We start from the raw sequence: 27,282 nt of genomic DNA on the forward strand, positions 1-27,282 counted from the left end.
AACCCAGCCATGGACAAATGAAATGAGACAACAACAAATACATCCAATATAGGTACTGGCACCCTTCTACATTATAATGCCTACCAAGCCAATACATTCCACATACTGGCCTGCACTTCACTATAATGTAAATGCATCCGCTCCATCCGGTCCAGTGGGACGCCACACCTTTTGATAGAGATTTTGATAGCTGTCAGCTAAATAAAATAGTCTAAGAAGTAGGCTAAGTACTTTTGAGTGCAGATGCGAGGGACATCAACAGGGTATTTCTAAAAAATGCAACTAATATTTCTCTGGCACACATATGTTGCAGAACCCATGCCTATGCAGAAGAATGTTGGCACAAAGCCCTCTCTATAGACAGGGCTTTGTGTCTATAGACCCTTCCTTGACTAGTACAGTTTGTGTCGCAGGCATTCCTTAGTCCGGTTGTTTGATGAGAGAGGGATTATATGTAGTTGCATTAAAAGTTGAGCAGCGGTGGATAATTATTCTGTTGCATGGCATTGAGGAACTGATGACGTGGGTTGACTAATCAGCGGAAAGTCCTGTTTCATGCCCACCAATATGTGCAAATCAAATATTCATCTATTTTCTACCCACAAACAATTCTGAAAAACAAACTATCAAAACATACATGGCTGTTCTCTCTACCTGCAGCTTTGGTCTTCAGCAGTCAACACCCAATCGAATTGCACCATCTAATGTGAGAACGAATAGTATCAGGTTGAGATTGTGCATTGGTAATCTGCTGCAGTTGAAATTCCTCAAGGTTGAATTTCCAACCGAATTTGAACCACTGAATTTGAGCGAAATGTAACAGGCTGAATTTTACCTGTCGAAAAAATCTAGTTTGTATTTTTAAATTAACTTTGGAAGGTGAATATTTATATTTAATAATTAAATTAGTTGTGAAATGTTTTCAATGAAATATTCAATTCTTAAAAATGCAACTTTGTTAAAATTCAGACACACGAAATGCAAGCACTGTAAATACAACATTATTTAAATGCAAGCACTTGTAATACAATCCATTTATTTTTTCGATTAGAGCAATTCAACATGCTTTTACGCTTCAAATACTTAAGTCATGATTTTAGCTCCATATCCAGACTGGAGCGTAATCACAAGATAAAATCAATAAAAGTGAAAGTGAAAATGACAAGACCAACATCAGCTTCAAGGTACAGTGTTCTCTATTGATACATTTGCTCATTTGGATTTTTGATGGCAAATTAGAAGGCAAATTCTGAATTTAAACCATGTGGATGTGCTCTGGTAAACATGTTTCCATCTCATAAATCTAAACAAAAGAGACTCCATGTACTGTATGGTAGGAATTTCTTACTGAATACAAATTGATTTGATACATTTGGCTTGTTATCATTGTCAAATGTTTATGAAGTTGTGCAATTATAAGAGTTTTGGGAATTAAAGTAGACTTTGAGTTGTACAGAGCATAGAGGAAACTTTTATAAATATGTATTTTCTGTTAATGTTGTTCTGTGGCTCATTTAAGTTGTGTTACACGAGTGAGGTTGTGAGACGAACTGTTTTTTTTTTGGATTGACAGGATTGAACTTGATCTTGCTGAACTTTCTCTAACATTGGCCTACTCTCGTAGTCTTAAGAGGGTTAAGATGTGATTTAAGTCAAACAAATGTATTAAATAACTTCCGAGCAAATTACATTAGAAGAAGAACCTCTTTAATCTGCAAATGTTGTCCTAACACAAGAATGTGTGTTCTCAAGTGGGAACAAGTGAAAGAGGAACTAAAAAGAAAACATCCACCACAATGAATTAAGTTCCTTGTTAATGGTAAAGTTTAATAGCACTTTTTATTATTCCTATTAAAATAACTTTCTTTACTATAATATTTGTCAACAAAAACTCGGCAACAGCTATTACTTTAACAGAGAAATTCAGTTAAAAAATATTTCAGGTTCATAACAGGGATATGCCATCATGGCAATGAAGTTGTAAAGTTGGAAATAACTTAAATAACAGAAAAGGTAAGCGATTTTATCACACTAAAATCATGTTAATCAATTGGAGGCACATTTGACCGTTTAAACTTTTGAGAAATGAAATTACTACTGCTGTTCTTTTCATGTTTCCTAAACAATCTTTACATGTTATGAAGTAAAGATCTAATGCTGGCCTAAATGTATCCCTAATAGAATTATAATATTTTAGCTTTTTTCCCGATGTACACCAGCAAATGTTCATTACAATCAAAATCTAACCCCACATAAAAGTAGGTAACAAGAAAACATTTTCTAATTCATTCATATTGTAAACATTTGTTACTTTAAAAAAAAAAAAAAACATTTTACCATCAAAGCAATATTTTAATTTTCTAGTAAAGTTTAATGTGCAGAAAACCCTGATGTTTCTTTTTGATGGAGTGGCGATTAGCCCATCAAGTAATTTGTGTAAAAGCAAAGGATACAAACAGTTTAAGCACAACTTTTACAGAAAAATAAGTTTCATGATGGTAAAGACGTGTTTCGGTAATGACATAAATTGTTGGTGATGACAATGTGGTACATAAAAATGGATTAAAACAGAGACAAATTACACTTAACATAAAAGTAGCCCATGGGAAAGAAAACTTTGGTGTCAGAGAATCAAATGTCTTTATTTTTCATATATATATATATATATATATAATATATATTTTATCCCCTTTACTGCCCAATTTTGGAATGCCCAATTCCCACTACTTACTAGGTCCTTGTGGTGGCTCGGTTACTCACCTCAATCCGGGTGGCAGAGGACAAGTCTCAGTTGCCTCCGCTTCTCAGACAGTCAATTCGTGCATCTTATAACGTGGCTTGCTGTGCATGACATTGCGGAGACTCACAGCATGTGGAGGCTCATGCTACTCCCCGCGATCCACGCACAACTTACCACACGCCCCATTGCGAGTGAGAACCACTTAATCGTGACCACGAGGAGGTTACCGCATGTGATATACCCTCCCTAGCAACCGGGCCAATTTGGTTGCTTAGGAGACCTGGCTGGAGTCACTCAGCACACCCTGGATTCTAATTCGCGACTCCTGGGGTGGTAGTCAGCGTCAATACTCGCTGAGCTACCCAGGCCTCTTAATTACACCAACATTAAAACAATACAATGGTAAGCAAAATTCAAATACAAGGCACCAGGCAATGAACTACAAGTCTATCCATAGGCGAAAAACTTGAAAATGTGCCTCAACAGAAAATAATTGCCATGAAGATAACAAAATATCTGAGCAGCAACAAAATAAAATTATAAAGAGCAATATCCTCCTTATGACCTTTGGTTTAAGCTGCATTAGCTTTCAGCATTGGCAACTCCAAGTTAGAAAGCTGCTGGGAAAGCCGAGTACACCTCTTTTTGTATTTTTCCATCATTCTTCTAGCTTATTTTGGATTGCAAGGTCACGATAGTCTTTTGTTCCGTTTGCCTTCACTTTTTTCCATCCTCGTCTATGAGGTGTTTTATGATGTGCACTTGAACTTTCAGGACATTCTTGGAAATGTTGAGCATCATTCTGTCTCTGTCGCTGGTCTACTGGAGACTGAGGGGGACTGTTGCTTGTTAAATACATCTGTATTTCCTGTCTTCTATCACTGGCTCTTTTATTTCGTTGGTTAACTTTCCATTGTTGGCATTTATGTCTTTTTCTCGTTTTGAAAGCTGGGAGATTGTTTTAAGCTTTCCTGTCTAATTTTTTTTGGTATCTCTTGCAAGGTACTCCTGATATTTCACAGGATCTTCCTTGACTATGTCTCTGTATTTTCTAGACAGTTCTGCTGCCGTCTTCAGGGCCATGATATATTAAAGAGTAATTGGGATCACCTGAAAAAATCCCGATCAGAGCAACATTATTGTCAGACATTTTCCCAATCTTACACACCCTCTGCATGCAAGCTTTATGTTGAAATGCTGGTGTTGTAAAAAATGACCTAGTGTGCATACTCTTTGTACAGGTAAGGGTGCCACTGTCTTTTTCTGTTCTGTAACCAGACACACATAAATTATATGTGAATTGTTTGGATACATTTTTTTTCTAAATGATGATCAAATAAATATATAAATTCTATCCAGTGGCCCTTTATTATATCTTACTTGATTGTCAGCTTTGAAAACAAAATGAACAGTAACACTTGGTTTCCTGGTACTGCCTTTTCTTTGGCTCCCGGGAAGTTTATTTGTATAAACGTGATCCTCTCTTTATTTGCACAGACATGCCAGAACCCTCTGATGTAATGATAGCCTCTCCAGTTTACCAGCAGCAGCCATGTGAAGTTTCACAATTCCTGAAAATCAAGCCACTAGTTTTTGGGGTAAACAACACAGTTCTTCAAGGGATTTTCCTTGAAAGTGCTCATGTTTTTAGGGTGAATGAAGAAATGCACAGCATCTTATGTTTTTGTCTTACAGGTTTTGGAAATATTGACAGCATCAGTGGCACTCGGTTTTACAAGCTGGCAAATATTTTGGTTCCTTTCCTGTTCACCAGTCTTTGTAAGTCACTCATTTCAATATCAGCACTACACTGTGAACAAATGCTGAATTAAAATATTTTTTTTTCCTCCTGCAGTTTATGTTAACTGGAGTTGTAACAGTCTCAGCTGCATGCATACGTAAACCATGTCTGGTTAGTCTGAATTTGACATCTCATTTTGTATATTTGAATAAGACTTATTGGAACTTGAGAAGGATGCATTAATAATAATAATAATAATGCAATTTCTATTTAAGGGGCATTTTATGAGAACTGTTTTTTAACCAGATTTTCTTTATTGTAGGTTAAAATCGCACAAATTCTCAACTATATAAACATTGTAACAGCTTCTACCTCCCTCCGCATTAACTTTAGATTACATTGGGTAAGTGGTGTGTTCATGCTTACATTTTACATGTCTTTTACTATGGAAGCTTCTTCAAGCTACTTCTCCAAGTATTTGCATACCTGTTCTTTGTTCCCTTCCCTCATTGTTTTCAGAATATTTACAAGAAAAGTGTACAATTGCTTGTGTTACAGTTGTGTAAAGCTATTTAGCTCATTGTTCATTTTTTTTGTACTGTTTAGAACAAGAAATCGCTTCATGTTTATTAATCTTCCTGTGTATAATGCTGACTTAGGGTATGAGATTTGTTGTCCTTGTGGTCTGCGATGTTCTGGTCATACTCTTCTCTATTATCATTGCCTCATCATCTTGTTCCTGCTGCTGCAGGCCAAAGGTAACCCTCATCAAGACACACTGAATCAGATGAAATAAGATCACGTGTATGATCAGTATGTCATGTTGGATCTCTCTCTCTCTCTCTCTCTCTCTCTCAGTCAAGAAGTACCACGGTCAGTTACATGAACACAAATTTGCCTGTTAACAATATTGTGTTTGTGGGCCAACCGGACCCCTCTGCATTTTCACAACCTGGTAGTTCAGTCCTGCACGTGATGCCAGCAAACTACGGACCCGTTCCGACTGAACCTCCAGGAAACTTCAGTCAACATCCAACGTCACCTCCACCAGCCTACGAGGTAATTATTAGGCTCTCGTGCCATAGCGGGTGTTCAGCCGGAGAAACTGAGGAGCGATCTTAATACCAAGTCTGACCGCTTTTCCACTGACTTGAGAACCGAACGATGATTTTACTGACCACGTTACAAAATAACTGGGCCAAAAACAAACACAGCGCATCGCAGTCTTTGCTTCCTACGTAACACGAGCTGTTGTGCAAGTCAGTGCAGATGAATGAGAATCATCACAATATCTATGTTTTGAATCACAACACACTAAACATACAGAACACTTACTCGTGCTGTACATCCCAAGAGACCTCCGAAAAACCCCTGCATTAAACATCTGAATAGTCTCATATGATGTGTATGTAAAATTAAAATCTTTATTTATATTTGCAAGAAGTAATATTTATTCTTACATAAAATTCTAAATGTATTTACAGGACTGTGTGCTCTACGCCCCAGAGACGAGGACGGAGATGAACTAGAGTTCAGCCGCAAATCCATCAACGTGATATAAGAAGAAAGATAGATTTACAAGTGAACACTGAAATGAGATGGCAAAGAGCCTATGGGTGGTGAATTTTTATATGTAAATATTTTATAGGTCAAAGGCAAATGGAACACAAGCCAGAGCTACTTTTTGTATTATTTTCTTTGTTATACATTTATGATTTTTTTTTACACCATTTATTAATACTAATTAATAGTATTAATTACTATTAGGTGGTTCAAAACACTTTAAACAACTTTAAACAACAGTACAACTTATTGAAAGTCTGTAAGTCTATCTGTTACAGCCTCTTTTGTTGTTCCTGTCAAAAATTAAAGGTGGCACTACTCTGAATAAGATTGTTCTACTCTGAATAAGATTGTTTACCGGTTATTATTGTTTATTATAGTAATGTTTTCAAATGTAATTTCTTGGTCTGGATGTAGGTCTGAGCTTATGGTCTCAGACAAGTCTGAAATGTATTTCCAATGTACTAAAGGGTATAATTTTCTCAACCACTAGTCTGCACAACTTTTGCAGCGTTTAAATTTGTTGATGGTAAATTATCATGAAAAATCCTATCAAGTATTATTCAGCATGTAGTTTTAAATTGGCATTTATTCATCTGGCTGAGACTTTTATCCAAAGTGACTTAAGAGGAATGAAACAACATAAGCGATTAATCTAAAGGAGACAGTATTACGAAAAGTAGTACATGCTGCATTTCAACGTGTCATTTGCATCAGAAAAATACTATCCACGACAGATAATATTCAAATGATTGGATATCCAAGAGTGCAACAAGATTTATATATATATATATATATATATGAGTGTATGGTCAAGTGCTCATGGAAAATATGTCTTCAGCCATTTTTTAGACTTTTAGTGAAAAAACCAACATTTGAAGTGTTATCTCATAAACAAAGGGTTTGCACAACCAAGGTATTGATGTATTAAGCATATTAATCTTTATTAAGGACAATTAACTCTCTAAAACAGGGTGACTGGATTCATGTTTTGTTGGACGACAGATACACTTTCAGATGAATATACATATGTATACACTTGCATGTATAAAATGCACTGCACATCAACAAACCACCTCAGCTCTGAAACAGAAGAAAAAGTTTTATGGTTTTTTGGAGGCTTTGTTTCTTCTGAGTCTGGATGGATTGCACTCAATAAAAGACCAATAGAATCTGTCTGAAATCTCAAATGGTTGGGTTCTGCAACATGATAATGATCTATGATAGAGATGCTCAAAAGAGATTCAGAATTTAGAATAAAGTCAAGAGTCGTGATGTAACAGGAGCCAGCTGGTATGTGAAAGCTGTGCGGTGTGTAAACCTCACACCCGTGGCCTAAAGAGGTGTACTAGCAAGTGACTTTAAAGACTGTAGCCTTTAGCCTCCTTGCTAGCGTCCCCTTCTCCCATGCTGGCGATGCCGGTTCGAATCCAGCTTGGAGCAGGTCAAGCAGGACCAGTTACACTGACATCTCATTGAAACGCTATGATGTTATCCAAAGCAATCCTAAAATACATGAACTAAAATAAACCAGTAAGAGGAACAGGTCTAATTAGCTACTCATTTTGATCAACAGTTGATGTACATTTTGATCAACTGCTATAAAATTGATTTGACAGGGATAACTCCCAGTGAAGGCATTAGAAAATGTTCACATGTCATAAAGATGTCCAACTATAAAATGTTGATTGATAATTACAATACAATGGATCATGAAATGACATGAAGACCAGATCACATTGCACATGTTCATGCAAACATGGCTCCAAATGCAATTGTGCATTGGTCCAACTTTTTATTTTATTATATTAAGGACAGCATTTATGCAATTGGAGATTTAGATTCTCTCACTCTCCTGCTAATAAATAATTAACGTCAAACAAATACAAGTAAAGGAAAAGCCAAAGAGTACTTCCAACTTTCTAAGGATTGAAAAAGAAAAACAAACTAAATACAAAAAGTACCAAAAAGTGACTAAAGGGATTTTAGGTTAAATAACCTGTTGTATTTACTCTGGGTGCCATTGTATTTTAATATGAATCCCAATACCATGTGCCTACAGCAGTAAAAGTGTTAGATAAGGCACTAGCAGTGAGATTTTACAAGGCATGTACTTTTTTCAGCAACAATTTTATCATTTATTTCACAGTTTAGAAATATAATTGCACATAAAACACTGTAACTTTTATCCAGAGCCTGATACGAGTCTATTCTCGGATCGCCTGCCCGTCAGAGGCTTTTTCTTTGTCTCTTGGCACTCTACCCATTTTGTAGAATTCTGCATTAGGTCTCATATCAGTCAGGTGAGCCAAGCGATTGGACATTGCAAAGAAGGCAGCAATGTCCCAAACATCTTCTCGGTCAAAACCATGAGTGTCCAGGGTGCTGAAATGGTCTGGTGTAGAACATCTTGTCAGTATGATAAAAACTGTCCATACATTTACTTGTGTATTTGTCTTCTGGATTTTGGAAAATAAATGGGTACATATTAACAGGCCTACCAACTCCATTGAAAAAAGTGCCATTAATTTGTTTAGGCTAATATATTCATTATAATGTAACAAGGGGCTAAACAGAAATCAAATTTAGTGCAAAAAAATGGTTACATTTGTGAAAGACAATTGTTAAATCTACAAAAAATATCACTTTTTTGGTGCTTTAGTGCTTGAACACAGTTTTCCCTTGGCACAAAGTCTTGTTTCTGGCTATGGCTATCTGTTGATCCAAATATATTATTACAAGTTATTTGATGTTCCTTATTCTCTGATAAACTGTGAAAAATGTGAGAAAGATACATTTAGGTTGCACTTATGACTTTAGAGCGATTCAAAGCCCTTGTTAATTTACAAAGTTTTATGTTACTATAGCGATGCTTTTTGGGAAACACACCATAGAGATTAAGTTGGCTACTATAGTAATACTAATGATTTATAGTGCCTCAGGAAACCCAGCCATGGACAAATGAAATGAGACAACAACAAATACATCCAATATAGGTACTGGCACCCTTCTACATTATAATGCGTACCAAGCCAATACATTCCACATACTGGCCTGCACTTCACTATAATGTAAATGCATCCGCTCCATCCGGTCCAGTGGGACGCCACACCTTTTGATAGAGATTTTGATAACTGTCAGCTAAATAAAATAGTCTAAGAAGTAGGCTAAGTAATTTTGAGTGCAGATGTGAGGGACATCAACAGGCTATTTCTAAAAAAAATGCAACTAATATTTCTCTGGCACACATATGTTGCAGAACCCATGCCTATGCAGGAGAATGTTGGCACGAAGCCCTCTATATAGACAGGGCTTTGTGTCTATAGACCCTTCCTTGACTAGTACAGTTTGTGTCACAGGCATTCCTTAGTCCGGTTGTTTGATGAGAGAGGGATTATATGTAGTTGCATTAAAAGTTGAGCAGCGGTGGATAATTATTCTGTTGCATGGCATTGAGGAACTGATGACGTGGGTTGACTAATCAGCGGAAAGGCCTTTTTCGTGCCCACCAATATGTGCAAACCAAATATTAATCTATTTTCTACCCACAAACAATTCTGAAAAACAAACTATCAAAACATACATGGCTGTTCTCTCTACCTGCAGCTTTGGTCTTCAGCAGTCAACACCCAATCGAATTGCACCATCTAATGTGAGAACGAATAGTATCAGGTTGAGATTGTGCATTGGTAATCTGCTGCAGTTGAAATTCCTCAAGGTTGAATTTCCAACCGAATTTGAACCACTGAATTTGAGCAAAATGTAACGGGCTGAATTTTACCTGTCGAAACAAATCTAGTTTGTATTTTTAAATTAACTTTGGAAGGTGAATATTTATATTTAATAATTAAATTAGTTGTGAAATGTTTTCAAATGAAATATTCAATTCTTAAAAATGCAACTTTGTTAAAATTCAGACACACGAAATGCAAGCACTGTAAATACAACATTATTTAAATGCAAGCACTTGTAATACAATGCATTTATTTTTTCGATTAGAGCAATTCAACATGCTTTTACGCTTCAAATACTTAAGTCATGATTTTAGCTCCATATCCAGACTGGAGCGTAATCACAAGATAAAATGAATAAAAGTGAAAGTGAAAATGACAAGACCTATGACAAGAGCAACATCAGCTTCAAGGTACAGTGTTCTCTATTGATACATTTGCTCATTTGGATTTTTGATGGCAAGTTAGAAGGCAAATTCTGAATTTAAACCATGTGGATGTGCTCTGGTAAACATGTTTCCATCTCATAAATCTAAACAAAAGAGACTCCATGTACTGTATGGTAGGAATTTCTTACTGAATACAAATTGATTTGATACATTTGGCTTGTTATCATTGTCAAATGTTTATGAAGTTGTGCAATTATAAGAGTTTTGGGAATTAAAGTAGACTTTGAGTTGTACAGAGCATAGAGGAAACTTTTATAAATATGTATTTTCTGTTAATGTTGTTCTGTGGCTCATTTAAGTTGTGTTACACGAGTGAGGTTGTGAGACGAACTGTTTTTTTTTTTGGATTGACAGGATTGAACTTGATCTTGCTGAACTTTCTCTAACATTGGCCTACTCTCGTAGTCTTAAGAGGGTTAAGATGTGATTTAAGTCAAACAAATGTATTAAATAACTTCCGAGCAAATTACATTAGAAGAAGAACCTCTTTAATCTGCAAATGTTGTCCTAACACAAGAATGTGTGTTCTCAAGTGGGAACAAGTGAAAGAGGAACTAAAAAAGAAAACATCCACCACAATGAATTAAGTTCCTTGTTAATGGTAAAGTTTAATAGCACTTTTTATTATTCCTATTAAAATAACTTTCTTTACTATAATATTTGTCAACAAAAACTCGGCAACAGCTATTACTTTAACAGAGAAATTCAGTTAAAAAATATTTCAGGTTCATAACAGGGATATGCCATCATGGCAATGAAGTTGTAAAGTTGGAAATAACTTAAATAACAGAAAAGGTAAGCGATTTTATCACACTAAAATCATGTTAATCAATTGGAGGCACATTTGACCGCTTAAACTTTTGAGAAATGAAATTACTACTGCTGTTCTTTTCATGTTTCCTAAACAATCTTTACATGTTATGAAGTAAAGATCTAATGCTGGCCTAAATGTATCCCTAATAGAATTATAATATTTTAGCTTTTTTCCCGATGTACACCAGCAAATGTTCATTACCATCAGAATCTAACCCCACATAAAAGTAGGTAACAAGAAAACATTTTCTAATTCATTCATATTGTAAACATTTGTTACTTTAAAAAATAATTAAAAAAAAACATTTTACCATCAAAGCAATATTTTAATTTTCTAGTAAAGTTTAATGTGCAGAAAACCCTGATGTTTCTTTTTGATGGAGTGGCGATTAGCCCATCAAGTAATTTGTGTAAAAGCAAAGGATACAAACAGTTTAAGCACAACTTTTACAGAAAAGTTTCATGATGGTAAAGACGTGTTTCGGTAATGACATAAATTGTTGGTGATGACAATGTGGTACATAAAAATGGATTAAAACAATACAAATTACAAAAGAGACAAATTACACTTAACATAAAAGTAGCCCATGGGAAAGAAAACTTTGGTGTCAGAGAATCAAATGTCTTTATTTCTCTTATATATATATATATATATATATATATATATATATATATATATATATATATATATATTTTTTATCCCCTTTACTGCCCAATTTTGGAATGCCCAATTCCCACTACTTACTAGGTCCTCGTGGTGGCTCGGTTACTCACCTCAATCCGGGTGGCAGAGGACAAGTCTCAGTTGCCTCCGCTTCTCAGACAGTCAATTCGTGCATCTTATAACGTGGCTTGCTGTGCGTGACATTGCGGAGACTCACAGCATGTGGAGGCTCATGCTACTCCCCGCGATCCACGCACAACTTACCACACGCCCCATTGCGAGTGAGAACCACTTAGTCGTGACCACGAGGAGGTTACCCCATGTGATATACCCTCCCTAGCAACCGGGCCAATTTGGTTGCTTAGGAGACCTGGCTGGAGTCACTCAGCACACCCTGGATTCTAATTCGCGACTCCTGGGGTGGTAGTCAGCGTCAATACTCGCTGAGCTACCCAGGCCTCTTAATTACACCAACATTAAAACAATACAATGGTAAGCAAAATTCAAATACAAGGCACCAGGCAATGAACTACAAGTCTATCCATAGGCTAAAAACTTGAAAATGTGCCTCAACAGAAAATAATTGCCAAGAAGATAACATAAAATATCTGAGCAGCAACAAAATAAAATTATAAAGAGCAATATCCTCCTTATGACCTTTGGTTTAAGCTGCATTAGCTTTCAGCATTGGCAACTCCAAGTTAGAAAGCTGCTGGGAAAGCCGAGTACACCTCTTTTTGTATTTTTCCATCATTCTTCTAGCTTATTTTGGATTGCAAGGTCACGATAGTCTTTTGTTCCGTTTGCCTTCACTTTTTTCCATCCTCTTCTATGAGGTGTTTTATGATGTGCGCTTGAACTTTCAGGACATTCTTGGAAATGTTGAGCATCATTCTGTCTCTGTCGCTGGTCTACTGGAGACTGAGGGGGACTGTTGCTTGTTAAATACATCTGTATTTCCTGTCTTCTATCACTGGCTCTTTTATTGTTGGCATTTATGTCTTTTTCCCGTTTTGAAAGCTGGGAGATTGTTTTAAGCTTTCCTGTCTCATTTTTTTTGGTATCTCTTGCAAGGTACTCCTGATATTTCACAGGATCTTCCTTGACTATGTCTCTGTATTTTCTAGACAGTTCTGCTGCCGTCTTCAGGGCCATGATATATTAAAGAGTAATTGGGATCACCTGAAAAAATCCTGATCAGAGCAACATTATTGTCAGACATTTTCCCAATCTTACACACCCTCTGCATGCAAGCTTTATGTTGAAATGCTGGTGTTGTAAAAAATGACCTAGTGTGCATACTCTTTGTATAGGTAAGGGTGCCACTGTCTTTTTCTGTTCTGTAACCAGACACACATAAATTATATGTGAATTGTTTGGATACATTTTTTTTCTAAATGATGATCAAATAAATATATAAATTCTATCCAGTGGCCCTTTATTATATCTTACTTGATTGTCAGCTTTGAAAACAAAATGAACAGTAACACTTGGTTTCCTGGTACTGCCTTTTCTTTGGCTCACCGGAAGTATTTGTATAAACGTGATCCTCTCTTTATTTGCACAGACATGCCAGAACCCTCTGATGTAATGATAGCCTCTCCAGTTTACCAGCAGCAGCCATGTGAAGTTTCACAATTCCTGAAAATCAAGCCACTAGTTTTTGGGGTAAACAACACAGTTCTTCAAGGGATTTTCCTTGAAAGTGCTCATGTTTTTAGGGTGAATGAAGAAATGCACAGCATCTTATGTTTTTGTCTTACAGGTTTTGGAAATATTGACAGCATCAGTGGCACTCGGTTTTACAAGCTGGCAAACATTTTGGTTCCTTTCCTGTTTACCAGTCTTTGTAAGTCACTCATTTCAATATCAGCACTACACTGTGAACAAATGCTGAATTAAAATATTTTTTTTTCCCCCTGCAGTTTATGTTAACTGGAGTTGTAACAGTCTCAGCTGCATGCATACGTAAACCACGTCTGGTTAGTCTGAATTTGACATCTCATTTTGTATATTTGAATAAGACTTATTGGAACTTGAGAAGGATGCATTAATAATAATAATAATAATGCAATTTCTATTTAAGGGGCATTTTATGAGAACTGTTTTTTAACCAGATTTTCTTTATTGTAGGTTAAAATCGCACAAATTCTCAACTATATAAACATTGTAACAGCTGCTACCTCCCTCCACATTAACTTTATATTACATTGGGTAAGTGGTGTGTTCATGCTTACATTTTACATGTCTTTTACTATGGAAGCTTCTTCAAGCTACTTCTCCAAGTTTGCATACCTGTTCTTTGTTCCCTTCCCTCATTGTTTTCAGAATATTTACAAGAAAAGTGTACAATTGCTTGTGTTACAGTTGTGTAAAGCTATTTAGCTCATTGTTCATTTTTTTTTGTACTGTTTAGAACAAGAAATCACTTCATGTTTATTAATCTTCCTGTGTATAATGCTGACTTAGGGTATTAGATTTGTTGTCCTTGTGGTCTGCGATGTTCTGGTCATACTCTTCTCTATTATCATTGCCTCATCATCTTGTTCCTGCTGCTGCAGGCCAAAGGTAACCCTCATCAAGACACACTGAATCAGATGAAATAAGATCACGTGTATGATCAGTATGTCATGTTGGATCCTCTCTCTCTCTCTCTCTCTCTCTCTCTCTCTCTCTCTCTCTCAGTCAAGAAGTACCACGGTCAGTTACATGAACACAAATTTGCTTGTTAACAATATTGTGTTTGTGGGCCAACCGGACCCCTCTGCATTTTCACAACCTGGTAGTTCAGTCCTGTACGTGATGCCAGCAAACTACGGACCCGTTCCGACTGAACCTCCAGGAAACTTCAGTCAACATCCAACGTCACCTCCACCAGCCTACGAGGTAATTATTAGGCTCTCGTGCCATAGCGGGTGTTCAGCCGGAGAAACTGAGGAGCGAACTTAATACCAAGTCTGACCGCTTTTCCACTGACTTGAGAACCGAACGATGATTTTACTGACCACGTTACAAAATAACTGTGCCAAAAACAAACACAGCGCATCGCAGTCTTTGCTTCCTACGTAACACGAGCTGTTGTGCAAGTCAGTGCAGATGAATGAGAATCATCACAATATCTATGTTTTGAATCACAACACACTAAACATAAAGAACACTTACTCGTGATGTACATCCCAAGAGACCTCCGAAAAACCCCTGCATTAAACATCTGAATAGTCTCATATGATGTGTATGTAAAATTAAAATCTTTATTTATATTTGCAAGAAGTAATATTTATTCTTACATAAAATTCTAAATGTATTTACAGGACTGTGTGCTCTACGCCCCAGAGACGAGGATGAGATGAACTACAGTTCAGCCTCAAATCCATCAACATGATATAAGAAGAAAGATAGATTTACAAGTGAACACTGAAATGAGATGGCAAAGAGCCTATGGGTGGTGAATTTTTATGTGTAAATATTTTATAGGTCAAAGGCAAATGGAACACAAGCCAGAGCTACTTTTTGTATTATTTTCTTTGTTATACATTTATGATTTTTTTTACAACATTTATTAATACTAATGAATAGTATTAATTACTATTGGGGGGTTCAAAACACTTTAAACAACTTTAAACAACAGTACAACTTATTGAAAGTCTGTAAGTCTATCTGTTACAGCCTCTTTTGTTGTTCCTGTCAAAAATTAAAGATGGCACTACTCTGAATAAGATTGTTCTACTCTGAATAAGATTGTTTACCGGTTATTATTGTTTATTATAGTAATGTTTTCAAATGTAATTTCTTGGTCTGGATGTAGGTCTGAGCTTATGGTCTCAGACAAGTCTGAAATGTATTTCCAATGTACTAAAGGGTATAATTTTCTCAACCACTAGTCTGCACAACTTTTGCAGCATTTTAATTTGTTGACGGTAAATTATCATGAAAAATCCTATCAAGTATTATTCAGCATGTAGTTTTAAATTGGCATTTATTCATCTGGCTGAGACTTTTATCCAAAGTGACTTACGAAAGAGGAATAAAACAACATAAGCGATTAATCTAAAGGAGACAGTATTACGAAAAGTAGTACATGCTGCATTTCAACGTGTCATTTGCATCAGAAAAATACTATCCACGACAGATAATATTAAAACGATTGGATATCCAAGAGTGCAACAAGATTTATTTATTTATACATGTATATATATATATATATATATATATATATATATATGAGTGTATGGTCAAGTGCTCATGGAAAATATGTCTTCAGCCATTTTTTAAGACTTTTAGTGAAAAGACCAACATTTGAAGTGTTATCTCATAAACAAAGGGTTTGCACAACCAAGGTATTGATGTATTAAGCATATTAATCTTTATTAAGGACAATTAACTCTCTAAAACAGGGTGACTGGATTCATGTTTTGTTGGACGACAGATACACTTTCAGATGAATATACATATGTATACACTTGCATGTATAAAATGCACTGCACATCAACAAACCACCTCAGCTCTGAAACAGAAGAAAAAGTTTTATGGTTGTTGGAGGCTTTGTTTCTTCTGAGTCTGGATGGATTGCACTCAATAAAAGACCAATAGAATCTGTCTGAAATCTCAAATGGTTGGGTTCTGCAACATGATAATGATCTATGATAGAGATGCTCAAAAGAGATTCAGAATTTAGAATAAAGTCAAGAGTCGTGATGTAACAGGAGCCAGCTGGTATGTGAAAGCTGTGCGGTGTGTAAATCTCAATCCCGTGGCCTAAAGAGGTGTACTAGCAAGTGACTTTAAAGACTGTAGCCTTTAGCCTCCTTGCTAGCGTCCCCTTCTCCCATGCCGGCGATGCCGGTTCGAATCCAGCTTGGAGCAGGTCAAGCAGGACCAGTTACACTGACATCTCATTGAAACGCTATGATGTTATCCAAAGCAATCCTAAAATACATGAACTAAAATAAACCAGTAAGAGGAACAGGTCAAATTAGCTACTCATTTTGATCAACAGTTGATGTACATTTTGATCAACTGCTATAAAATTGATTTGACAGGGATAACTCCCAGTGAAGGCATTAGAAAATGTTCACATGTCATAAAGATGTGCAACTATAAAATGTTGATTGATAATTACAATACAATGGATCATGAAATGACATGAAGACCAGATCACATTGCACATGTTCATGCAAACATGGCTCCAAATGCAATTGTGCATTGGTCCAACTTTTTATTTTATTTTATTAAGGACAGCATTTATGCAATTGGAGATTTAGATTCTCTCACTCTCCTGCTAATAAATAATTAACGTCAAACAAATACAAGTAAAGGAAAAGCCAAAGAGTACTTCCAACTTTCTAAGGATTGAAAAAGAAAAACAAACTAAACACAAAAAGTACCAAAAAGTGACTAAAGGGATTTTAGGTTAAATAACCTGTTGTATTTACTCTGGGTGCCATTGTATTTTAATATGAATCCCAATACCATGTGCCTACAGCAGTAAAAGTGTTAGATAAGGCACTAGCGGTGAGATTTTACAAGGCATGTATTTTTTTCAGCAACAATTTTATCATTTATTTCACAGTTTAGAAATATAATTGCACATAAAACACTGTAACTTTTATCCAGAGCCTGATACGAGTCTATTCTCGGATCGCCTGCCCGTCAGAGGCTTTTTCTTTGTCTCTTGGCACTCTACCCATTTTGTAGAATTCTGCATTAGGTCTCATATCAGTCAGGTCAGCTAGCTGATTGGACATTGCAAAGATGGCAGCAATGTCCCAAACATCTTCTCGGTCAAAACCATGAGTGTCCAGGGTGCTGAAATGGTCTGGTGTAGAACATCTTGTCAGTATGATAAAAACTGTCCTTACATTTACTTGTGTATTTGTCTTCTGGATTTTGGAAAATAAATGGGTACGTATTAACAGGCCTACCAACTCCATTGAAAAAAGTGCCATTAATTTGTTTAGGCTAATATATTCATTATAATGTAACAAGGGGCTAAACAGAAATCAAATTTAGTGCAAAAAAATGGTTACATTTGTGAAAGACAATTGTTAAATCTACAAAAAATATCACTTTTTTTGGTGCTTTAGTGCTTGAACACAGTTTTCTCTTGGCACATCCAAAGTCTTGTTTCTGGCTATGGCTATCTGTTGATCCAAATATATTATTACAAGTTATTTGATGTTCCTTATTCTCTGATAAACTGTGAAAAATGTGAGAAAGATACATTTAGGTTGCACTTATGACTTTAGAGCGATTCAAAGCCCTTGTTAATTTACAAAGTTTTATGTTACTATAGCGATGCTTTTTGGGAAACACACCATAGAGATTAAGTTGGCTACTATAGTAATACTAATGATTTATAGTGCCTCAGGAAACCCAGCCATGGACAAATGAAATGAGACAACAACAAATACATCCAATATAGGTACTGGCACCCTTCTACATTATAATGCGTACCAAGCCAATACATTCCACATACTGGCCTGCACTTCACTATAATGTAAATGCATTCGCTCCATCCGGTCCAGTGGGACGCCACACCTTTTGATAGAGATTTTGATAACTGTCAGCTAAATAAAATAGTCTAAGAAGTAGGCTAAGTAATTTTGAGTGCAGATGTGAGGGACATCAACAGGCTATTTCTAAAAAAAATGCAACTAATATTTCTCTGGCACACATATGTTGCAGAACCCATGCCTATGCAGGAGAATGTTGGCACGAAGCCCTCTATATAGACAGGGCTTTGTGTCTATAGACCCTTCCTTGACTAGTACAGTTTGTGTCACAGGTATTCCTTAGTCCGGTTGTTTGATGAGAGAGGGATTATATGTAGTTGCATTAAAAGTTGAGCAGCGGTGGATAATTATTCTGTTGCATGGCATTGAGGAACTGATGACGTGGGTTGACTAATCAGCGGAAAGTCCTGTTTCATGCCCACCAATATGTGCAAATCAAATATTCATCTATTTTCTACCCACAAACAATTCTGAAAAACAAACTATCAAAACATACATGGCTGTTCTCTCTACCTGCAGCTTTGGTCTTCAGCAGTCAACACCCAATCGAATTGCACCATCTAATGTGAGAACGAATAGTATCAGGTTGAGATTGTGCATTGGTAATCTGCTGCAGTTGAAATTCATCAAGGTTGAATTTCCAACCGAATTTGAACCACTGAATTTGAGCGAAATGTAACAGGCTGAATTTTACCTGTCGAAACAAATCTAGTTTGTATTTTTAAATTAACTTTGGAAGGTGAATATTTATATTTAATAATTAAATTAGTTGTGAAATGTTTTCAAATGAAATATTCAATTCTTAAAAATGCAACTTTGTTAAAATTCAGACACACGAAATGCAAGCGCTGTAAATACAACATTATTTAAATGCAAGCACTTGTAATACAATGCATTTATTTTTTCGATTAGAGCAATTCAACATGCTTTTACGCTTCAAATACTTAAGTCATGATTTTAGCTCCATATCCAGACTGGAGCGTAATCACAAGATAAAATGAATAAAAGTGAAAGTGAAAATGACAAGACCTATGACAAGACCAACATCAGCTTCAAGGTACAGTGTTCTCTATTGATACATTTGCTCATTTGGATTTTTGATGGCAAATTAGAAGGCAAATTCTGAATTTAAACCATGTGGATGTGCTCTGGTAAACATGTTTCCATCTCATAAATCTAAACAAAAGAGACTCCATGTACTGTATGGTAGGAATTTCTTACTGAATACAAATTGATTTTATACATTTGGCTTGTTGTTATCATTGTCAAATGTTTATGAAGTTGTGCAATTATTATTAGGGTTAAGATGTGATTTAAGTCAAACAGATGTATTAAATTACTTCCGAGCAAATTACATTATAAGAAGAACCTCTTTAATCTGCAAATGGTGTCCTAACACAAGATGTGTGTTCTCAAGTGGCCCATGGGAAAGAAAACTTTGGTGTCAGAGAATCACATTTCTTGATTTCTCATATATATTTATAAACAGTAACACTTGGTTTCCTGGTACTGCCTTTTCTTTGGCTCACCGGAAGTATTTGTATAAACGTGATCCTCTCTTTATTTGAACAGACATGCCAGAACCCTCTGATGTAATGATAGCCTCTCCAGTTTACCAGCAGCAGCCATGTGAAGTTTCACAATTCCTGAAAATCAAGCCACTAGTTTTTGGGGTAAACAACACGGTTCTTCAAGGGATTTTCCTTGAAAGTGCTCATGTTTTTAGGGTGAATGAAGAAATGCACAGCATCTTATGTTTTTGTCTTACAGGTTTTGGAAATATTGACGGCATCAGTGGCACTCGGTTTTACAAGCTGGCAAACATTTTGGTTCCTTTCCTGTTTACCAGTCTTTGTAAGTCATTCATTTCAATATCAGCACTACACTGTGAACAAATGCTGAATTAAAATATTTTTTTTTCCCCCTGCAGTTTATGTTAACTGGAGTTGTAACAGTCTCAGCTGCATGCATACGTAAACCGCGTCTGGTTAGTCTGAATTTGACATCTCATTTTGTATATTTGAATAAGACTTATTGGAACTTGAGAAGGATGCATTAATAATAATAATAATAATGCAATTTCTATTTAAGGGGCATTTTATGAGAACTGTTTTTTAACCAGATCTTCTTAATTGTAGGTTAAAATCGCACAAATTCTCAACTATATAAACATTGTAACAGCTGCTACCTCCCTCCGCATTAACTTTAGATTACATTGGGTAAGTGGTGTGTTCATGCTTACATTTTACATGTCTTTTACTATGGAAGCTTCTTCAAGCTACTTCTCCAAGTATTTGCATACCTGTTCTTTGTTCCCTTCCCTCATTGTTTTCAGAATATTTACAAGAAAAGTGTACAATTGCTTGTGTTACAGTTGTGTAAAGCTATTTAGCTCATTGTTCATTTTTTTTGTACTGTTTAGAACAAGAAATCGCTTCATGTTTATTAATCTTCCTGTGTATAATGCTGACTTAGGGTATGAGATTTGTTGTCCTTGTGGTCTGCGATGTTCTGGTCATACTCTTCTCTATTATCATTGCCTCATCATCTTGTTCCTGCTGCTGCAGGCCAAAGGTAACCCTCATCAAGACACACTGAATCAGATGAAATAAGATCACGTGTATGATCAGTATGTCATGTTGGATCTCTCTCTCTCTCTCTCTCTCTCTCTCTCTCTCTCTCTCAGTCAAGAAGTACCACGGTCAGTTACATGAACACAAATTTGCCTGTTAACAATATTGTGTTTGTGGGCCAACCGGACCCCTCTGCATTTTCACAACCTGGTAGTTCAGTTCTGTACGTGATGCCAGCAAACTACGGACCCGTTCCGACTGAACCTCCAGGAAACTTCAGTCAACATCCAACGTCACCTCCACCAGCCTACGAGGTAATTATTAGGCTCTCGTGCCATAGCGGGTGTTCAGCCGGAGAAACTGAGGAGCGATCTTAATACCAAGTCTGACCGCTTTTCCACTGACTTGAGAACCGAACGATGATTTTACTGACCACGTTACAAAATAATTGGGCCAAAAACAAACACAGCGCATCGCAGTCTTTGCTTCCTACGTAACACGAGCTGTTGTGCAAGTCAGTGCAGATGAATGAGAATCATCACAATATATCTATGTTTTGAATCACAACACACTAAACATAAAGAACACTTACTCGTGATGTACATCCCAAGAGACCTCCGAAAAACCCCTGCATTAAACATCTGAATAGTCTCATATGATGTGTATGTAAAATTAAAATCTTTATTTATATTTGCAAGAAGTAATATTTATTCTTACATAAAATTCTAAATGTATTTACAGGACTGTGTGCTCTACGCCCCAGAGACGAGGACGGAGATGAACTAGAGTTCAGCCTCAAATCCATCAACGTGATATAAGAAGAAAGATAGATTTACAAGTGAACACTGAAATGAGATGGCAAAGAGCCTATGGGTGGTGAATTTTTATGTGTAAATATTTTATAGGTCAAAGGCAAATGGAACACAAGCCAGAGCTACTTTTTGTATTATTTTCTTTGTTATACATTTATAATTTTTTATTTTTTTTTTTACAACATTTATTAATACTAATGAATAGTATTAATTACTATTGGGGGTTCAAAAACAGTTTAAACAACAGTACAACTTATTGAAAGTCTGTAAGTCTATCTGTTACAGCCTCTTTTGTAAAGTATAAGGGTGCCCAGTCACTATATTGGATGTATTTGTTGTTGTCTCATTTCATTTGTCCATGGCTGGGTTTCCCGAGGCACTATAAATCATTACACATCATTAAATCACCATAGCCAGAAACAAGACTTTGGGTGTGCCAAGGGAAAACTGTGTTCAAGCACTAAAGCACCAAAAAAAAGTGATATTTTTTTGTAACTTAACAATTGCCTTTCACAAATGTAACACTTTTTTAGCGCTAAATTTGTTTTCTGTTTAGCCCTGTGTTACATTATAATGAAAATATTAGCCTAAACAAATTAATGGCACTTTTTTCAATGGAGTTGGTAGGCCTGTTAATATATACAAATATTAGGCTTAATATTTAGTAATACTATTTTATTCAATTATTTTAGAACATTACCCATTTATTTTCCAAAATCCAGAAGACAAATACACTGCATACTGACAAGACGTACTACACCAGGTTTTACATTCAATGATTCAAAAACTAGTGATGCATTGTATGAAATAGAAAAATGACAATAACCTGTGCATTCGGTTTCCATCAAAATAAAACTTTTGGCAACATTAGAGACACTTATTAGAAGTCACATTATGTGCGTTCACATTCATACATTTCTATCATTAATCTTTATGAAGTTGAGCATCAATCTGAAACTCCATCTTACTAAAGTCTTCAGTATTTAATTAAATACTGTGATCGTCATTAACTTCTTGTCTCAACAAGGTTACTTATAATTTCCAAACTTGTCAATTGTTAATTGATATTATACAGTATGCATTTATTTTAAATTGTTATTTGATTGACTCACATTTATTTAATTTTAAGAATTATATTAACTTGATTTTATTTTAACGGATTGTGCACACTTTTACTTTGACACTTTTAAGCTACCGTTATTTTGTTTACGGTTTCTTGCTTCTTTCTTACGTCACCGTAAACAGGAAGTCAAATTCCACAGAATTATATTATTGGTCAAACGGGCAGGAGGCGTCTCAGAATCTTCCTCGACGAGTGGCTGCATTCTTTAACTTCCATTGCGCGATATCCGTCCTCAACATAACATAAACTTAGCAAGATTTCAGAATAAAGTTTCACAATGTCGTTACGAGGCACAATGTCGTTATACATCACACTCATGTGAGGTCATTGGTAAGCCTGACATTGAATTAGGATGTTAAACTGTGGCTCATTCATGTATTGCTAGTAGCATAAATGTTCTGTAAATGCCTTAATCATCTTATGTCATGCATGCGAACCAATAGTTATTTGAATATCGTTGTTGCCCTCATATTGCATGACATAAATATATGTTTTTAAATTTGAATGTGGGTTTCTGCATGCAATGTTGTGATGCTTGTTTCCAGGCAAGGTAAATTAACTGTCAAAAGTGGAAAACTAATACTTAACATACCTTGTCAATTACAATATGAATTGATGTAGTGCATTTAAACTATTCAAATTAATAATCCTATCTTATCTTATTTGCAGCCATTGCTTCTCCTTGCAAGCAAAGTTTGTCAGAAAATCCCATCCGCTCACACACGCTACAGTAGCAGCAGTTCAGAGGGCATCAGCCGGTATCCAGTGCCAAACAGGAAGAATCTGCCTTTTGATATTGTGGAATTGATGGAGGAGGTCGAACAGAAGGTAAGATATCCACAAATCCACATTAATGGCATTTGTGTGCCTCTGAAGCAGTATTAATACAAGATGCTCATCCATAGGGAGGGTTCCTGCCCAATGTCTTTAAAGTTCTTGCGCATCGTCCTGCTGAGTTTCAGGCTTTCTTCGCTTGTTACAATGCACTCATGAACAAGGAAAGTGGTAAGGCTTTTTCTTCATGCATGATGGTAGTGGCTTCTCTTATTATTAAATTAATGCACATGATTTAATTATATTTTACCTGCATGGTTTCAGTGAGAATTTGAATGTGGGTTTCTGCATGCAATTTTGTTATGCTTTTTTTAATGTATAATATATAGTAATGTTTTCAAATGTAATTTCTTGGTCTGGATGTAGGTCTGAGCTTATGGTCTCAGACAAGTCTGAAATGTATTTCCAATGTACTAAAGGGTATAATTTTCTCAACCACTAGTCTGCACAACTTTTGCAGCATTTAAATTTGTTGACGGTAAATTATCATGAAAAATCCTATCAAGTATTATTCAGCATGTACTTTTAAATTGGCATTTATTCATCTGGCTGAGACTTTTATCCAAAGTGACTTAAGAGGAATGAAACAACATAAGCGATTAATCTAAAGGAGACAGTATTACGAAAAGTAGTACATGCTGCATTTCAACGTTTCATTTGCATCAGGAAAAATACTATCCACGACAGATAATATTAAAACGATTGGATATCCAAGAGTGCAACAAGATATATATATATATATATATATATATATATATATGAGTGTATGGTCAAGTGCTCATGGAAAATATGTCTTCAGCTATTTTTGAAGACTTTTAGTGAAAAGACCAACATTTGAAGTGTTATCTCATAAACAAAGGGTTTGCACAACCAAGGTATTGATATATTAAGAATATTAATCTTTATTAAGGACAATTAACTCTCTAAAACAGGGTGACTGGATTCATGTTTTGTTGGACGACAGATACACTTTCAGATGAATATACATATGTATACACTTGCATGTATAAAATGCACTGCACATCAACAAACCACCTCAGCTCTGAAACAGAAGAAAAAGTTTTATGGTTTTTGGAGGCTTTGTTTCTTCTGAGTCTGGATGGATTGCACTCAATAAAAGACCAATAGAATCTGTCTGAAATCTCAAATGGTTGGGTTCTGCAACATGATAATGATCTATGATAGAGATGCTCAAAAGAGATTCAGAATTTAGAATAAAGTCAAGAGTCCTGATGTAACAGGAGCCAGCTGGTACGTGAAAGCTGTGCGGTGTGTAAACCTCACTCCCGTGGTCTAAAGAGGTGTACTAGCAAGTGACTTTAAAGGCCTCCTTGCTAGCGTGCCCGCCTCCCGTGCCAGTGACGCTGGTTCGAATCCAGCTTGGAGCAGGTCAAGCAGGACCAGTTACACTGACATCTCATTGAAACGCTATGATGTTATCCAAAGCAATCCTAAAATACATGAACTAAAATAAACCATTAAGAGGAACAGGTCAAATTAGCTACTCCGTACATTTTGAACAACTGCTATAAAATTGATTTGACAGGGATAACTCCCAGTAAAGGCATTAGAAAATGTTAACATGTCATAAAGATGTGCAACTATAAAATGTTGATTGATAATTAAAAAGGCACTAGCGGTGAGATTTTACAAGGCATGCATTTTTTTCAGCAACAATTTTATCATTTATTTCACAGTTTAGAAATATAATTGCACATAAAACACTGTAACTTTTATCCAGAGCCTGATACGAGTCTATTCTCGGATCGCCTGCCCGTCAGAGGCTTTTTCTTTGTCTCTTGGCACTCTACCCATTTTGTAGAATTCTGCATTAGGTCTCATATCAGTCAGGTGAGCCAAGCGATTGGACATTGCAAAGAAGGCAGCAATGGCAGCAATGTCCCAAACATCTTCTCGGTCAAAACCATGAGTGTCCAGGGTGCTGAAATGGTCTTCATTTATGGTTTCGCTTCTGCAGACTGCCATTGCAAAGTCAAGCATGGCTCGCTCACGGGAAGTTAGCTCTGCAACCTTGTAATTAACTGCCACCTGTGGGGCAAGATAAGTAAATTATAAGCCCACTCATTCTCAGTGGTGGTGGGGAAGCGCAGTGAAAGAGTTTTAACATTTGCCAAATTTTATATTGTGTTCTGATAAAATTTCAGGCACCTGGTCAGCCAGCATGTGGTTTTTTGAATAGATGCGGTGCAGTGCACTGTGAGATACTACACAATACAGGCAGTGATTGTGAGCACTGGTTGCGACAACAATCAGTTCCCGATCCGCTTTTGACAGACCACCTATTACAAACATAACATGTTGCAGAATTATAAATAACTGGTTAATAAACATCTGATTCTCACTGAAACCATGCAGGTAAAATATAATTAACTCATGTGCATTAATTTATTAATAAGAGAAGCCACTACCATCATGCATGAAGAAAAAGCCTTACCACTTTCCTTGTTCATGAGTGCATTGTAATAAGCGAAGAAAGCCCGAAACTCAGCAGGACGATGGGCAAGAACTTTAAAGACATTGGGCAGGAACCCTCCCTATGGATGAGCATCTTGTATTAATACTGCTTCAGAGGCACACAAATGCCATTAATGTGGATTTGTGGATATCTTACCTTCTGTTCGACCTCCTCCATCAATTCCACAATATCAAAAGGCAGATTCTTCCTGTTTGGCACTGGATACCGGCTGATGCCCTCTGAACTGCTGCTACTGTAGCGTGTGTGAGCGGATGGGATTTTCTGACAAACTTTGCTTGCAAGGAGAAGCAATGGCTGCAAATAAGATAAGATAGGGTTATTCATTTGAATAGTTTAAATGCACTACATCAATTCATATTGTAATTGACAAGGTATGTTAAGTATTAGTTTTCCACTTTTGACTGTTAATTTACCTTGCCTGGAAAAAAGCATAACAAAATTGCATGTAGAAACCCACATTCAAATTTAAAAACATATATTTATGTCATGCAATATGAGGGCAACAACGATATTCAAATAACTATTGGTTCGCATGCATGACATAAGATGATTAAGGCATTTACAGAACATTTATGCTACTAGCAATACATGAATGAGCCACAGTTTAACATCCTAATTCAATGTCAGGCTTACCAATGACCTCACATGAGTGTGATGTATAACCTTTAAAATGCCTCGTAACGACATTGTGAAACTTTATTCCGAAATCTTGCTAAGTTTATGTTATGTTGAGGACGGATATCGCGCAATGGAAGTTAAAGAATGCAGCCAGTCGTCGAGGAAGATTCTGAGACGCCTCCTGCCCGTTTGACCAATAATATAATTCTGTGGAATTTGACTTCCTGTTTACGGTGACGCAAGAAAGAAGCAAGAAACAGGAAACGAAATAACGGTAGCTTAAAAGTGTCAAAGTAAAAGTGTGCACAATCCGTTAAAATAAAATCAAGTTAATATAATTCTTAAAATTAACTAAATGTGAGTAATTCAAATAACAAATGAAAATAAATGCCCACTGTATAATATCAATTAAAGCTACTGAAAGTGTTTATTGGTATTAATTATATATTAAAATTGCGGAGTGCTATAAAAAGAACCAGGAGCAACGGGGGAATCTTCAGAAAATAACAGACCCTGCAATAAAATAAGGACATAACAGAAACCTTCAGTAGGCTACCCCATACCTGCCAAGCTTTCACTATATACTCTAAATAAGTGACAATTTTCAAGACT

At 36.1% G+C, this 27,282-nt stretch overlaps 3 protein-coding genes and 1 long non-coding RNA gene across 8 annotated transcripts; 3 read left to right on the forward strand and 1 right to left on the reverse strand.

The window, feature by feature from the left end:
* The first annotated feature begins 1,152 nt into the window (after positions 1-1,152).
* Positions 1,153-15,418, forward strand: LOC127663500 (uncharacterized). 4 transcript variants are annotated; one of them, XR_007972984.1, is made up of 9 exons: positions 1,244-1,278; positions 4,238-4,338; positions 4,436-4,519; positions 4,596-4,652; positions 4,804-4,884; positions 5,141-5,239; positions 5,340-5,540; positions 5,966-6,129; positions 15,176-15,418. XR_007972984.1 is itself a non-coding variant. In XM_052155102.1 (8 exons), the coding sequence occupies exons 2-8, from the start codon at positions 4,240-4,242 to the stop codon at positions 6,008-6,010; spliced, it is 666 nt and encodes a 221-aa protein (XP_052011062.1). In that variant the 5' UTR covers positions 1,153-1,184; positions 4,238-4,239; the 3' UTR covers positions 6,011-6,445. The 4 variants fall into 4 exon arrangements, 3 of the variants coding, with proteins under 3 accessions (XP_052011062.1, XP_052011059.1, XP_052011060.1); XM_052155102.1 differs by lacking the exons at positions 1,244-1,278; positions 15,176-15,418 and adding an exon at positions 1,153-1,184 and having other exon boundaries at positions 5,966-6,445; XM_052155099.1 differs by lacking the exon at positions 15,176-15,418 and having other exon boundaries at positions 5,966-6,448.
* LOC127663501 (uncharacterized) lies at positions 10,226-22,384 on the forward strand. Of its 2 annotated transcripts, none has more exons than XM_052155104.1 (8): positions 10,226-10,282; positions 13,269-13,369; positions 13,467-13,550; positions 13,627-13,683; positions 20,352-20,432; positions 20,689-20,787; positions 20,900-21,100; positions 21,528-22,384. In XM_052155104.1, the coding sequence occupies exons 1-8, from the start codon at positions 10,267-10,269 to the stop codon at positions 21,570-21,572; spliced, it is 684 nt and encodes a 227-aa protein (XP_052011064.1). In that variant the 5' UTR covers positions 10,226-10,266; the 3' UTR covers positions 21,573-22,384. The 2 variants fall into 2 exon arrangements, with proteins under 2 accessions (XP_052011064.1, XP_052011063.1); XM_052155103.1 differs by lacking the exons at positions 13,467-13,550; positions 13,627-13,683 and adding exons at positions 19,984-20,067; positions 20,144-20,200.
* A 495-nt stretch (positions 22,385-22,879) lies between these two features.
* On the forward strand, positions 22,880-23,717 carry LOC127663503 (uncharacterized). The gene is made up of 3 exons (XR_007972985.1): positions 22,880-23,051; positions 23,391-23,549; positions 23,627-23,717. It is a non-coding gene; the product is annotated as an uncharacterized LOC127663503 (long non-coding RNA).
* Positions 23,718-23,741: 24 nt separating this feature from the next.
* On the reverse strand, positions 23,742-26,870 carry LOC127663499 (uncharacterized). Its single transcript, XM_052155098.1, has 5 exons — positions 26,686-26,870; positions 26,188-26,346; positions 26,011-26,110; positions 25,725-25,855; positions 23,742-25,604 (listed from the first exon to the last, which is right to left on the reverse strand). The coding sequence occupies exons 1-5, from the start codon at positions 26,737-26,739 to the stop codon at positions 25,311-25,313; spliced, it is 738 nt and encodes a 245-aa protein (XP_052011058.1). The 5' UTR covers positions 26,740-26,870; the 3' UTR covers positions 23,742-25,310.
* Positions 26,871-27,282: the final 412 nt, after the last annotated feature.

Source organism: Xyrauchen texanus, chromosome 23 (assembly GCF_025860055.1).
Source record: "Xyrauchen texanus isolate HMW12.3.18 chromosome 23, RBS_HiC_50CHRs, whole genome shotgun sequence".
In the NCBI taxonomy this organism is placed as follows: domain Eukaryota; kingdom Metazoa; phylum Chordata; class Actinopteri; order Cypriniformes; family Catostomidae; genus Xyrauchen; species Xyrauchen texanus.

Excerpts from the sequence above, each read along its gene's own strand:
- LOC127663501 (XM_052155104.1), top strand. Across the intron at positions 20,433-20,688 it reads TTAACTTTAGATTACATTGG|GGTATGAGATTTGTTGTCCT; the intron begins GTAAGTGGTGTG and ends ATGCTGACTTAG. Across the intron at positions 20,788-20,899 it reads CCTGCTGCTGCAGGCCAAAG|TCAAGAAGTACCACGGTCAG; the intron begins GTAACCCTCATC and ends TCTCTCTCTCAG.
- LOC127663499 (XM_052155098.1), bottom strand. The coding sequence starts at position 26,739 with ATGTCGTTACGAGGCATTTTAAAGGTTATACATCACACTCATGTGAGG. Across the intron at positions 26,347-26,685 it reads ACACTCATGTGAGGTCATTG|CCATTGCTTCTCCTTGCAAG; the intron begins GTAAGCCTGACA and ends TCTTATTTGCAG. Across the intron at positions 26,111-26,187 it reads TGGAGGAGGTCGAACAGAAG|GGAGGGTTCCTGCCCAATGT; the intron begins GTAAGATATCCA and ends GCTCATCCATAG.
- LOC127663500 (XM_052155099.1), top strand. Across the intron at positions 4,339-4,435 it reads TCAAGCCACTAGTTTTTGGG|GTTTTGGAAATATTGACAGC; the intron begins GTAAACAACACA and ends TTTGTCTTACAG. Across the intron at positions 4,520-4,595 it reads TTTCCTGTTCACCAGTCTTT|TTTATGTTAACTGGAGTTGT; the intron begins GTAAGTCACTCA and ends TTCCTCCTGCAG.